The sequence below is a fragment of the Ornithorhynchus anatinus genome, chromosome X3, assembly GCF_004115215.2.
Source record: "Ornithorhynchus anatinus isolate Pmale09 chromosome X3, mOrnAna1.pri.v4, whole genome shotgun sequence".
Taxonomy (NCBI): Eukaryota; Metazoa; Chordata; class Mammalia; order Monotremata; family Ornithorhynchidae; genus Ornithorhynchus; species Ornithorhynchus anatinus.
In genome coordinates, this window is record NC_041751.1 from 32,220,993 (window position 1) to 32,233,264 (window position 12,272).

At 53.2% G+C, this 12,272-nt stretch overlaps 1 protein-coding gene across 1 annotated transcript; it reads right to left on the reverse strand.

The window, feature by feature from the left end:
• Positions 1-7,619: 7,619 nt before the first annotated feature.
• LOC100089121 (olfactory receptor 2AG2-like) lies at positions 7,620-8,583 on the reverse strand. Its single transcript, XM_001518567.4, has one exon. It carries the CDS (start codon positions 8,581-8,583, stop codon positions 7,621-7,623), a length of 963 nt encoding a protein of 320 aa, XP_001518617.3. The 3' UTR covers position 7,620.
• Positions 8,584-12,272: the final 3,689 nt, after the last annotated feature.

Here is a 12,272-nt window from a genome sequence, read left to right on the forward strand (position 1 = left end):
TTCTCCCCTTCCCCGTTAAACCTGAAGGGGAATCAGCGTCCGAGTGAGATCCGGTGAGCGGTTTCAAAACTCTTTATTTCAGTCTACCAGACTGCACCTCTCTCCACCCGGCCGGGACCCGGAGAGTGTTTGGAAGACTTCCTCGTGCCAAATGGGTTTTCACTGGTGATTTGACGGACCTGCTTTTCAACCTAGTGAGAGGAATTAAGGGGAGAAGAAAGGGAAAGCCTAAAAAGGGTGAGGGTAAATGTGAGCCGAGGGACCAGTAGCAGCTAAGGAAGGGTTGGTACAGGAGGGCAGAGTGAGGTGGAAGGGCATACGGAGGAGGAGGTGGAGGTGGAGAATTGAGAGGAAGCGAGTGAGCATCTAGGGCTGCCAAGATGACGGCCAAGGATGGGAGCCACCAAATCAGTGGGGCAAGCCGGGAAAAGACGGGATTAAATCAACAGGAGTGGTCAGGGTTGGGCAAGGACCGGGAATGACGAGAAAAGGCAGAAGGGAGGAAGATGAGACATTTTCCTCTTAGGAAAATAGGGCCGAGTCGGACCGATGGCCGGGCGGGGAGGGTTGTGCCCTTTTCACTCCCCTTCGGCTCCCATCAGTCGATCATCCGACCGATGCTATTTATTGCGAAGCAGCGTGGCCTAGTGAAAAGAGGACAGGCTTGGGTCCTTAGTTCAAATCCTGGTGCTGCCAAATGCTTGCTGGGTGACGTTGGGCAAGTCGCTTTTTTAATGGTTTTTGTTAAATGTTTACTCTGTGCCGGGCACTCTGCTAAGCACCAGGGTAGATATGTTAGTCAGGTCGGACACAGGCCACGTCCTGCCTGGGCCTCACAGTCTTAATCCTCAATTTGCAGGTGAGGTGACTGAGGCACAGAGAAGTTAAGTGACTTGCTCGAGGTCACACAGTAGACAGATGACAGAGCAGGAATTAGGACCCAGGTCTCCTGACACCCAGACCCACGCTCTTTCCACTAGGTCAACCTGCTTCTCGACTTAACAGCTCCGTGCCTCAGTTTCCTCAACTGTGAAATGAGGACTAATAGTTACTCCCTCCTAATTAGCCTGTCGGCCCCAGGTGGGACAGGGACTGTGTCCCACTCGACTAGCGTGTATCTACCCAGCACTTAGAACACGTAGTAAATGCTTAGCAAATGCCGGAATGATAATCTATGGAGCGCTTACTGTGTGCAGAGCATTGTGCTAAGCACTTGGGAGAGTTCAAGACAATAGAGTTGGTAGATGTAATCCCTGCCCACAATAAGCCTACCCTCTGAACGCCCCTTCCTCCCCATACCCTGTTTAGAAAACTAGCTGTCCTGCCAGCATTTCTGTGATAAGAAATTTGGGCCACGGATGGAATTGAGTCAAATCTCATCCAACTTTATCTGCTCCTGTCATCAATCGAAGATCTGCCCAGAGCTCTGAGGAACTCAGTGCTTAGAACAGTACTCGACACGTAGTAAGCACTCAACACGTACCGCAGTTACTGCCGTCTCTGCACGCAGCGAAATAGCGCGACCTGAGCGACGGAGCATGATCCAGGGAGTCAGGGCATCCGAGTTCTAATCCCAGCTCTTCCACTTGACCGATAGAGCTGCAAAAGCACCACGGACCAGGAGAAAGAGCCCGGGCCCGCGAGTCAGAAGACATGAGTTCTAATCCCGGCTCTGCCGTTTGCCTGGGTGACCTTGGGCAAGTCACTGCTCTGAGTCACAGTCTCCTCGTCTGTGGAATGGGGGTTGAATTCCCAGTTCTGCTTCCTGCCTAGACAGCGATCCCCGTGAGGGATAGGGATTATGTCCCGGCTGCTTACATTGTGGCTGCTCCAGTGCTTAGTGCTTACTCCAAACACAGGAAGCGATTGACAATTACCACAGTTATTCCCGAGGAAATTTCGGGCCAAAGGAAACTCCTTTGTCCTTGGTGGCTGAAAAAGGTGAATCCCTGCCTTTAAGCACCCCCGCAAAGGATCGGGAGAGATTTAAATTCAGTATTCTGGTCCATCCCTCTTAATGTTTGAAAAAATTCTATGTCATTATGTTTCAGGGGCCTGAAGCCGATCAGGTTGGACACGTTCCCTGTCCCACATGGGGCTCACTACCTTAATCCCCATTTTACAGACGAGGTAACTGAGGCCCAGAGAAGTGAAATGACAGAGCTAGGATTAGAACCCAGGTCCTTCTGACTCCCAGGGCCGGGGTCTTTCCACCAAGCCACGCTGTTTCACTTGATCCAGAGCCTCCCTCATTCCGACGACCCGAAAGATCACTTCCTCTGAACGGTGAGGGGCAAACATGTCGTGCACTACAACAGGACGGGGTTCGTGAATGGGTACGTCTACGCTCCGAGCTCTTTACTCCAGGCCTCTTCCAGAGGACATCTCAAGCATCTATCAGAATCCAAAGTGCAGTCATTAACAGGCAACATGGCCTAGAGGAAAGAGCCTGGATCCGGAAGAAAGTTCTTTATCGTCTGAGGTTTAGCCATGGATAAATGAGTTGAAAAACCTTCCAGTGATCACTTTTTTTTGAGTATCTGCTAAGGGCTCATGGTGTGTTAAGCACCGACCCAAGCACTGGGGTAGATACGAGTCGATCAGGTCGGACACAGTCCTCGTCCCACATGGGGTTCACAGTCCAAGCGGGAGGGAGTACGGGTATCGAATCCCCATTTCACAGATGAGGCCCAGAGAAGTGCAGTGACTTTCCCAAGTTCACACAGCAGGGAAGTAGCAAAGTCAGAATTAGAACCCGCGTCCTCAATCTCCCTGACCCGTATTCCTTTCACTAGACCACGCTGTTCCTCACAGAAAATACCGTGATTTTAACCTTTAAAATTAAAGGGACTGCAAGACGAACGCGCTTTCGTAAATCAAACAATGGCCAGCCCTTTTCTCCGATCGTACCTTTATTCTCTTTCCCGCCCATTGGTCACTGTGTCTTGGAAACCGTGTAACCTTCTGCCCTCTCCTTCGCCCATTGTCGGCTCTTCAAATCGCGACACTTTGAGCCATCAGCCTAGGAGAAAGAAATCTGGGCTTCTGACCGATCGGTCAATGAGCGGTACTTACTGAGTGCTCGTGGTGCGCGGAGCACTGTACTGAGCACTTGGGAGAGTACAATACAGTGTCCGCGGCCCCGGCCCGATGGGCTCAGCCCCGAGCCTGGGACGTCTTTGACGGACCAGGGTCTCGGGGCTTAAATAGATGGTGGAGCGGTCAGGGAGAGATGTTGTCTCGTTGGATCTCTGCCCGGGGCCAATTCAGAAGCTCCAGCGTCCCATGAGAACGTCCGGGAGGAGGCGTCCCCAGGCTTCAATTAATCTCAGCGTTAAACGTCGGCTTACTCTCTCTGGAAGAACCAACTTGTGTTTCAGACGTCAGAGCTTTCCGGATCACGTCTCCGAGGATAAGCAGCCCGCCGGGCGCTTCCGAGACGCGGTCCCTGGTCTCCAGACTCTGGGGCCAAAACCTCAGGTCTGAGCGCGATTACGTCTTCCCGAATGCTGAAAGAAAGAACCGGGGCCTCTCCCTCTCACCTTCCCGTTGGACGTTAGAGTCCCCCGCTTCTAAAACACGTGATGGCCACCCAGCCAGATGGAAGGGGAGGGGAACTAGCTGGACACCCTCCAAGGAGATATTGGATCAATCAATCAATCATATTGATTGAGCACCTACTATGTGCCGAGCAGTGACCGCGTGAGAGGACGACATTATAAAGCAGTGACCTCGTGAGAGGACGATATAACAATATAACAGATCCAATCCCTGGCCACAGCGAACTTACAGTCTAGAAGGGGAGGCAGACATTAATATAAATGAATCAATTGCAAATATGAACCTAAGTGCTATGGGACCGGGGAGAGGGGCTGAATTATGGGAGCAGATCAGGGGGACGCAGAAGGGAGAGGGAGAAGAGGAAATGAGGACTCGGTCAGGAAAGGCCTCTTGGAGGAGATGTGCTTTTAATAAGGTTTTGAAGCGAGGGAGAGTAATTGTCCGTAGGATTCGAGGAGGGAGGGCATTCCAGGCCAGAGGCAGGACGTGGGAGAGGGGTCAGAGGTGAGACGGATGCGATCGAGGTACAGGAAGTAGTTTGGATCAAGTTCAAAAAGCCAATGGAAACCACAGTCACTAAGCTGGACGGAGAAAAGGAGCTTAAAGGGTTCCTCGTCTCCCATCTTCCCCACCCCCCACCCCAATTAATAATAATTGGGATATTTATTAAGAGCTCACTATGTGCCCGGCACTGGGGTAAGATAGGAGATCACCAAATCAGACACAGTCCCCGCCCCACGCGGGGCTCACAGACTAAGTAGGCGGGAGACCAGGCCGTGAATCCCCATTTTACAGACGAAGAAACTGAGGTAATAACAACGTAGTATTTGTTAAGCGCTTACTACGTGCAAAGCGCTGTTCTAAACGCCGGGGGGATACAAGGTGATCAGGTTGATCCGCCTGGGGCTCACAGTTTTTAATCCCCATTTTCCAGATGAGGTAACGGAGGCGCAGGGAAGTGAAGTGACTTGCCCAAAGTCACAGAGCTGGCGAACGGCAGAGCTGGGATTCGAACCCACGACCCCTGACTGCCAAGCCCGGGCCCTTTCCACTGATCCAGGCTGGTTCTCTAGGTGCAGCGGCCGAGGGGCGGCGCAGGGATTCAAACCCCGGGATTGCTCTAGTTGTAATTATGTTTCCATCTCTCCACCCCCCGCCGGAAGTGTGTAAGCTCCCTGTGGGCTAGGGAGGTGTTTTTGTACTTGTTTTGTTTTTGTACTTCCCCAGTGCTTAGCAAAGTGCCTGGTTCCAGAGGCTCTCAAGTAAACGCTCCTACTACCGTGTAAAAAGCGGCAGCGATTCAGCCAGTCCTCTCTGGGTATAATAATAACGTTGGTATTTGTTAAGCGCTTACTATGTTCTAAGCGCCGGGGTCCACACAGGGGAATCAGGATGTCCCACGTGGGGCCCACGGTCCTGATCTCCATTTTCCAGATGAGGTCACTGAGGCCCAGAGAAGTGAAGTGACTCGCCCACAGTCACACAGCTGACGAGTGGCAGAGCCGGGATTCGAACTCATGACCCCGACTCCAAAGCCCGTGCTCTTTCCACTGAGCCACGCTGCCCCCAGTAAGTGCTCATTAGAGACCGTGGATTGATGTATTCCTGTGTATGCCTGTAATTTATTTATTCATTCAGTCATTTATCTCTATTAATGTCTACGTCCCCCTCTAGACCGTGACTCGTTGCGGACAGGAATGTGTCTCCTTGTTGTTATATTGGGATAATAATGTTGGTGTTTGTTAAGCGCTTACTATGTGCAGAGCACCGTTCTAAGCGCTGGGGGAGATACAGGGTCATCGGGTTGTCCCACGTGAGGCCCGCAGTTTATCCCCCTTTTACAGATGAGGTGACTGAGGCCCAGAGAAGTGAAGTGACTTGCCCGCAGTCACCCAGCTAAGTGGCAGAGCCGGGAGTCGAACCCATGACCTCCGACTCCGAAGTGACTCTTTCCACTGAGCCACGCTGCTTCTCTCCCCGGTGCTTTGCACCCGGCGAGCGCTCAGTAAATAGGACGGGATGAACTGACCGCACAGTCCTGCGCCCGCCGTTAGCCCCCGCGGACCGACTGACGGACCGGCCGACCGCTCCTTCGGAGGGATCCAGGGCATCGGCGGGAAGAAGGGTCCCCTCGCGGAGTCTGTTTCATTTCTCCCACCCAGGTGCTCTCCTTCGTCCGGCTCCGGAAAAGGCGGGCTGGACGGTTCAGGCCAGGCGAGACCTCCGCCGTCTGGTTTCTCACTGATACCCCCAGAAAGGGGGAAAGAGAGAGAGAGAGAGAGAGAGAGAGAGAGAGAGAGAGAGAGCCCCTGTGCCCGGTGGGGAGAGGTTGGCAGGGGGCAAAGAGGGGTGACAGCTGCCTAGGTGGGAGAAGAAGATGCTGGAGAGACGTGGCGCTGGAATTGTGGAAGAAGGCGAAACCTGGTGTTTCCCCCCAACGGGCACAGATTTTCTCAGCCTCCTGGGAGAAGCGGAGTAGCCCAGTGGATAGGGCGGGGGCCTGAGAGTCAGAAGGACCTGGGTTCTAATCCCGACTCTGCCACTTGCCCGCTGTTTGACCTTGGCCAAGTGACTTCACTTCTCCCCGCCTCATCTGTAAAATGGGGATCGAGGACGGGTACTACTTTCAGCCCGATTTGCTCGCGTTCACCCCAGCACTTAGTACAGTGCCTGGCACATAGTAAGCGCCTAACACATACCCCGGTCATTAGTATCATTACTCGGGGGAGTGGCGGGCAGGAGCCAACGGGGACAAGATTCCTGCCGCTTAAAGGAGCGGGGAAGAGGCACGGCCTGGTGGATAGAGAGCGGGCCCGGGAGTCAGAGGGACCTGGGTTCTAATCCCGGCTCCGCCACTTGTCCGCCGTCCGGCCATGGGCAAGTCGCTTCACTTCTCTGTGCCTCCATTCCCTCACCTGCAAAATGGGGATTGAGGCCGTGAGCCCCACGTGGGACGTGGAATGTGTCCAGCCGGATTAGACCGTATATACCCCGACACTTTGTACAGCGCTTAGCGCACAGTAAGTGCTTAATGAATACCATTAAAAAGGCGGGGAGAGTTCTCACACCCGCCCCACATCCTTGCCAAGGTAATATTGGATAGTAGATTTACACGTTCCCCCGGGGAGAAACTCGGAAGTGTGTTTGTATTAGTTTACCTCACGCATTCTCCCCTCCGTTTCCCAAAAGCCTCCTCTCTTGAAGCCCTCCAGGAGACCTGCACGACACGGAGACTCAAAAAATCTGATTTCGTAGGTTTTAGTTTTCGCCGTCAGTCGGTCGGTGATATTTAGCCCCCTGAACACGGGCTGTGTCGAAATAGTCCAATGGATGATCTTCAGTTCGTTCTTCGGCGGATCGATCAGCAGTACGTATTGAGTGCCTACTGTGTGAAGAGCACCGTACTAAGCACGCGGCAGCGTACGACAGCGTCAGTAGACACGTTCCCTGCCCGCAGGAGCTTACAGTCTCGAGGGGACGTGGAGGCGGCCTCAAATAGGAAAAGAAAATTCGATTTGAAATCCAGAAGAGCCAAAATACGTGGGAGAAGGTAGAAACAGAGTCATAGCCGTTCTGACTGGAAAGCATAAAACCCGCCGGGCTAAAGACCCCCTCTGGACCTTAAGCTCCTCACGGGTAAGGATCACGTCTATCAACTCTGTTGCGCTGTCCTGTCCTAAACCTTTAGTACGGTGCTTTGCACACTGGAAAGTGTCAGCTTCTCTTGGGCAAGAATCGTGTTGTATTGCACCAGATCTGTTGTATTTTACTTTCTCTAGACTATAAGTTCGTTGTGGGCGGGGAATGTGTGTTATATTGGTACACTGTACTCTCCCAAGCGCTTAGCACAGTACTCTGCACACAGTAAGCACTCAATAAATGCAGTGGACTGACTCTCTCGTGAGATAGCGCTCTCCCCACAGTAAGCGTTCCAACGGATAATTCCGACTGACCGATCGGTTGATTCAGGAACAACTACCGGTCTCTGTCGGAGCGGCCCACAGCCGCAGTCTGCTGAGCCCGAGCTGAGCGCGCTGGCTCCCTTCGGGGTTGGCTTTTTCACTGCAGAAAACTCTTCCCGCTCCACCGCAAGACGACGCACTTTCCCAACACCTTGGTCAGAGCCCCCGACACTTCCCTGTTCCTCAGGCTGTAGATGAGGGGGTTGAGGACGGGGGTGAGGAGCGTCCCAAACAGAGAGACGCCCTGGTTCCGGTCGGGGGAGTGGGAGGGGCCGGGGGTCATGTAGATGAAGATCCCCGGGCCGAAGTAGAGGGTGACCACGGTGAGGTGGGAGGAGCAGGTGGTCAGAGCCTTCCTCCGTCCCTCCCTGGAGTCCACGCGCAGGACGGAGAGGAAGATGAGGACGTAGGACGCCACGATGAGGCTCACCGGGATGAGGAGGAAGGCGATGCCCGAAACCGACACCGCCATCTCGAACGCCGAGGTGTCCTTGCAGGCCAACTTCACCACGCTCGGCAGCTCGCAGAAGTACTGGCGGATCTCCCGGGAGCCACAGACGGGGAGAGTCGCCGCGTAGACGGTGAGGACCAGGGAAGACAGCGTCCCCCCGATCCAGGACCCGCTGACCATCAGCAGGCAGACGCCGGGGCTCACGAGGACCGGGTAACGCAGGGGGTGACAGACGGCCACGTAGCGGTCGAAGGACATGAGGGTCAGCACGAGGCACTCGGCGATCCCTACGGTCAGGTACAAGAACATCTGAACTCCGCAGGCGACGCGCGAGATGGCTCTCTTCCCCGAGAAGAAGTCAGACGCGATCTTGGGGGTCGTGGTGGACGTCAAGGCCAAGTCCAGGAGGGACAGTTGGCTGAGCAGGAAGTACATGGGGACGTGGAGGCGGGAATCCACCCAAATCAGCAGGATCAAGACGGCGTTGGCCGTGAAGGCGGCTAGGTAGACCAGGAGGACGACGGAGACGAGGAAGCCGCGATGTTGGAATTCCGGGAAGAGTCCCACGAGAATGAAGCCTGTCATCCGCGTCTCGTTCTCCCTCCACATTTCTCCCTTCATCCGTTCAGCCTGGAGGGCAAAACGATGTCCGCGTGAGCTCTGGTGAGTTGTTCCCAGATTTTATTTCCATTTATTTTATTTCTCCCTTCCATTTGGATCTGTTCCCTCTATCCGCCCCTCTCTCAGCCCCGCGGCACTTTTGAACATATCCATAATTTATTCCTTCCCATTAGTGTCCGTCTTCCCCGCCGGACTGTAAGGTCCTCGTGGGCAGGGACTGCGTCTACCAACTCTGTTACGGTGCACTCTCTCAAGTGCTTAGTACAGGGCTCTGCACGCGGTAAGCGCTCAATGAATGCGACTGTTTGATTTTTCTGCCATACCCAAGTTGCTAGATAGACACACCCCGGGCTCTGACAGGGTTCAGGCATCTTTTTACGGTTGGTGTAGCCTGGTGGAAAGAGCTCGGCCCTGGGAGTCAGAGGACCTGGGTTCTAATCCTGTCTCCACCACTTCCCTGCTGCGTGACCTAGGGGGAAGTCACTTCGCTTCGCTTCACCTCCGTTTCATCATCTGTAAAATGGGGATTCAATCCCCGCTCCCCCTCCTACTTGGACTGTGAACCCCACGTGGGACAGGGACCGTGTCAAATCTGATTTACTCGCCCCTACTCCAGTACTTAGTAGAGTGCTTGGCCCATACTAAGTGCTTAACAGACGCCACCGTTCTTATTCATTATAATTAGTAAATCGATTTTTTCTCTTGCTTTTTTTTTTTCCCACGGTACTCGTTGAAGACTTACTTGGTGCCGAACAGTGAACTCAGAACTGCGGGAGATACGATAAAACCAGTTTGGACCCAGTCCCGGTCCCACATGGGCCTCGCTGTCTAAATAGGTTGGAATAGGATTGAATCCCCATTTTACAGATGAGGAAACCGAAGCCCAGAGACGCGAAGTGACTCGTACGAGGTCACGCGGCGGACGGATGGCAGACGCAGGATTGGAACCTACGTCTTCTGACTCCCAGGCCCGTGCTCCTTCCACTAGGCCAGGCTGACTTCCTGTTTGACCTAAGGCTTAGAAACCACTTTGCTCAAATCTAGTTCCCCTGCTGGTGCCTTTGCCTAAAGGAACGGTCACCCCCATACCGTAACAAGTAAAAATCGTGATATCCGTTAAATCTTACTACGTGTCGAACACTGTACTAGGCACCGGGACAGATACAAGTAAATCAGGTTAGACGCCATCCCTATCTCGCATGGGGCTTCCAGTCCAAGTAGGAGGGCGAACGGGTTTTGAATCCCCAGTTTCCAGGTGAGGAAATGGAGGCACCGAGAAGCGAAGCGACCTGCCCAAGGTCTCCCAGCGGAGAAGCGGCGGAGGAAGGATCGGTGCCCAGGACCTCGGGCTCTTTCCACCAGGCAGGGCTTCTTGACCAGATATTTCTTACTTGTCCGTATCCTCCCTCTTCCGCTTTGGGGTCCGACCCAAAAAGCGTACCGTTAGGACTGCGTATCCAACGTCAGTTTACCCAAGTTTCAAGTGGGCGTGCAGAGTTGCTAACGCAATTCTAGCCTTCTGGCCGACCTAGGAGAATTGCATTTAATAAATTGCATTTAATAACCTATTTGAAACAGAAGTGGCCGAGACAAGGGAAAGGACCCCGGGCCCGGGAATCTGAAGACCTGGCTTCAAAACCCAGGTCGCCCCCTTGCCTTCTGTACGGGCGAGTTCCTTCGCTTCTCTGTGCCTCGGTTTCCTGGGATAAAATGGGGATTCAATCCCTCTTCCCCCTCCTATTAGACTGTGATCCCCTTGTGGAACGGGGACTTGCGTCCGATCTGATTATATCGCATATGCTCCAGCCCTTAGCACAGCGCTTGACCCATAGTAAGTACTTAAGAAACTCCGCTACGGTCATTATGTTTCTTTGTCCCTGCTGAGGAAAACCAGGGAGATTAACGCATCAACTCGAAGTTATGAAAAGGTCTTCCCGTTTTCTTTTTCTTTTCAAGAAACGCACGGGGGAAAAGCATCCCCCCGAACTCAGAAACCTTACGTCGCCATCATCCCCGATAGTAGTTATTGAGTGTTTTCTGTGTCCGGAGCACTGTATTAAGCGCTTAACATCTCAGAGGACCGCGAGCCTGTCCCACTTCAGTATCTGATCGATCGATCAATCCATCGGTGGTATTTATCGAGGACTTACTAAGTGCAAAATACTGTACTAAGCTCTGGGGCAAGGGCAATACAACGGTGGTTGGTAGACACGTTTCTTTCCAACGGCGAGCCCATATATTCACACGGCAGCTTCCCCTGTGCTAATTTCGGTGACGGGCAAAATATCACACACTCAACGAATACCCTAACTACTCTTATTATTAGTTTGCCACAATCCCTCTGGAAATGGAACAGGATTGTATGTTAGGAATATACAATCTTCCCGAGGTAAACTCGCACCCCCTCTGTCCACAGGAGAGAGAACCTGCTTCAGACCCCACCGGGAAAAGAAATGCTTCATGATCCCAGGACTTCTAGGTCACAGTCCACCTACCGGTCGACTTCGACCGCATCCTAAACGCCCGTTAATTCAATTTTAATTTTGCGGTGTTTTTAAGTGCTTACTACGTACCAGGCACGGAACTGAGCGACGGGATAGACACGGGTTAGGTTGGACACAGTCCCTGTCCCAAATAGGGCTCAGTCTTAATCCCCATTTTTTAGAGGAGAAAACTGAGGCACAGAAAAGTGAAGTGACTTGCCCGTAGTCACACAGCAGACGTGTCAGAGCCGAGATTAGAACCCAGGTCTTTCTGACTCCCGGGGCTCAGGCTCCATCCACTAGACCACGCTGCTTCTCCACCCTACCTACGCATCCTACCTACCCTTCCAGCTCCTTTTCACGGAGAAACATCGTGGGGCTGGGATTAGAACCCAGATCCTCTGACTCCTAGGCCTGGGCTCTTTCTGCTAGACCACGATGATTCTCTGTGAAACGGAGCTGAAAGGGAAGGATGGATAGGTAGGGTAGAGAGGCAGTCTGGCCTAGTGGATAGAGCCCTGGCCTGGGAGGCAGAGGATCTGGGTTCTACTCTCAGCTCTGGCACTTGACTGCTGTGTGACCCCGGGTCAGTCGCTTCACTTCTTGGGGCCTCAGTTTCCTAAGGTGTAAAATGGGGATTCAAAACCCGTTCTCCCTCCCACTCGGACCAAGAACCCGATGTGGGACAGGGACTGGGTCCGACACCATTAGCTCGTCTCTTCCCCAGTGCTTAGAACAGTGCTTGGCCGATAGTAAACGCTTAACGGATGCCATCGTCATCGTAAAAATAATGAGGAGGAGGATGAAGGACTGCTTGAGCTGGGCATCGGATGGCGTTCATTCCCTCTCTCTCCCCGTGCCTTCAACCCGTGCCCGGGATGAGACGGCCCATCACCACCCGTTGCCATGGAAACTCACCGTTATCCTCACCTGGATCTCCGGCAACCTCCCGCTCTTCCTTTTTGCCGGCGAGTAGTCCTCTGTGGTTTGGAAGTCAGCACAACCTGAAAAAAGTACCTCGTTAACGCCTTCATCGGTGATGTTTATTGAGCACCCACTGTGTGCAGAGCACTGTGGAAAGCTCTTAGGTCAGTACGTTACGACCGAGTTGGTAGACACGTTCCACGTCCACAGGTTTACAGTCTAGGGGGGAGGCAGACATTACTTTAAAAAAGCAATTCGCAATATAATCTA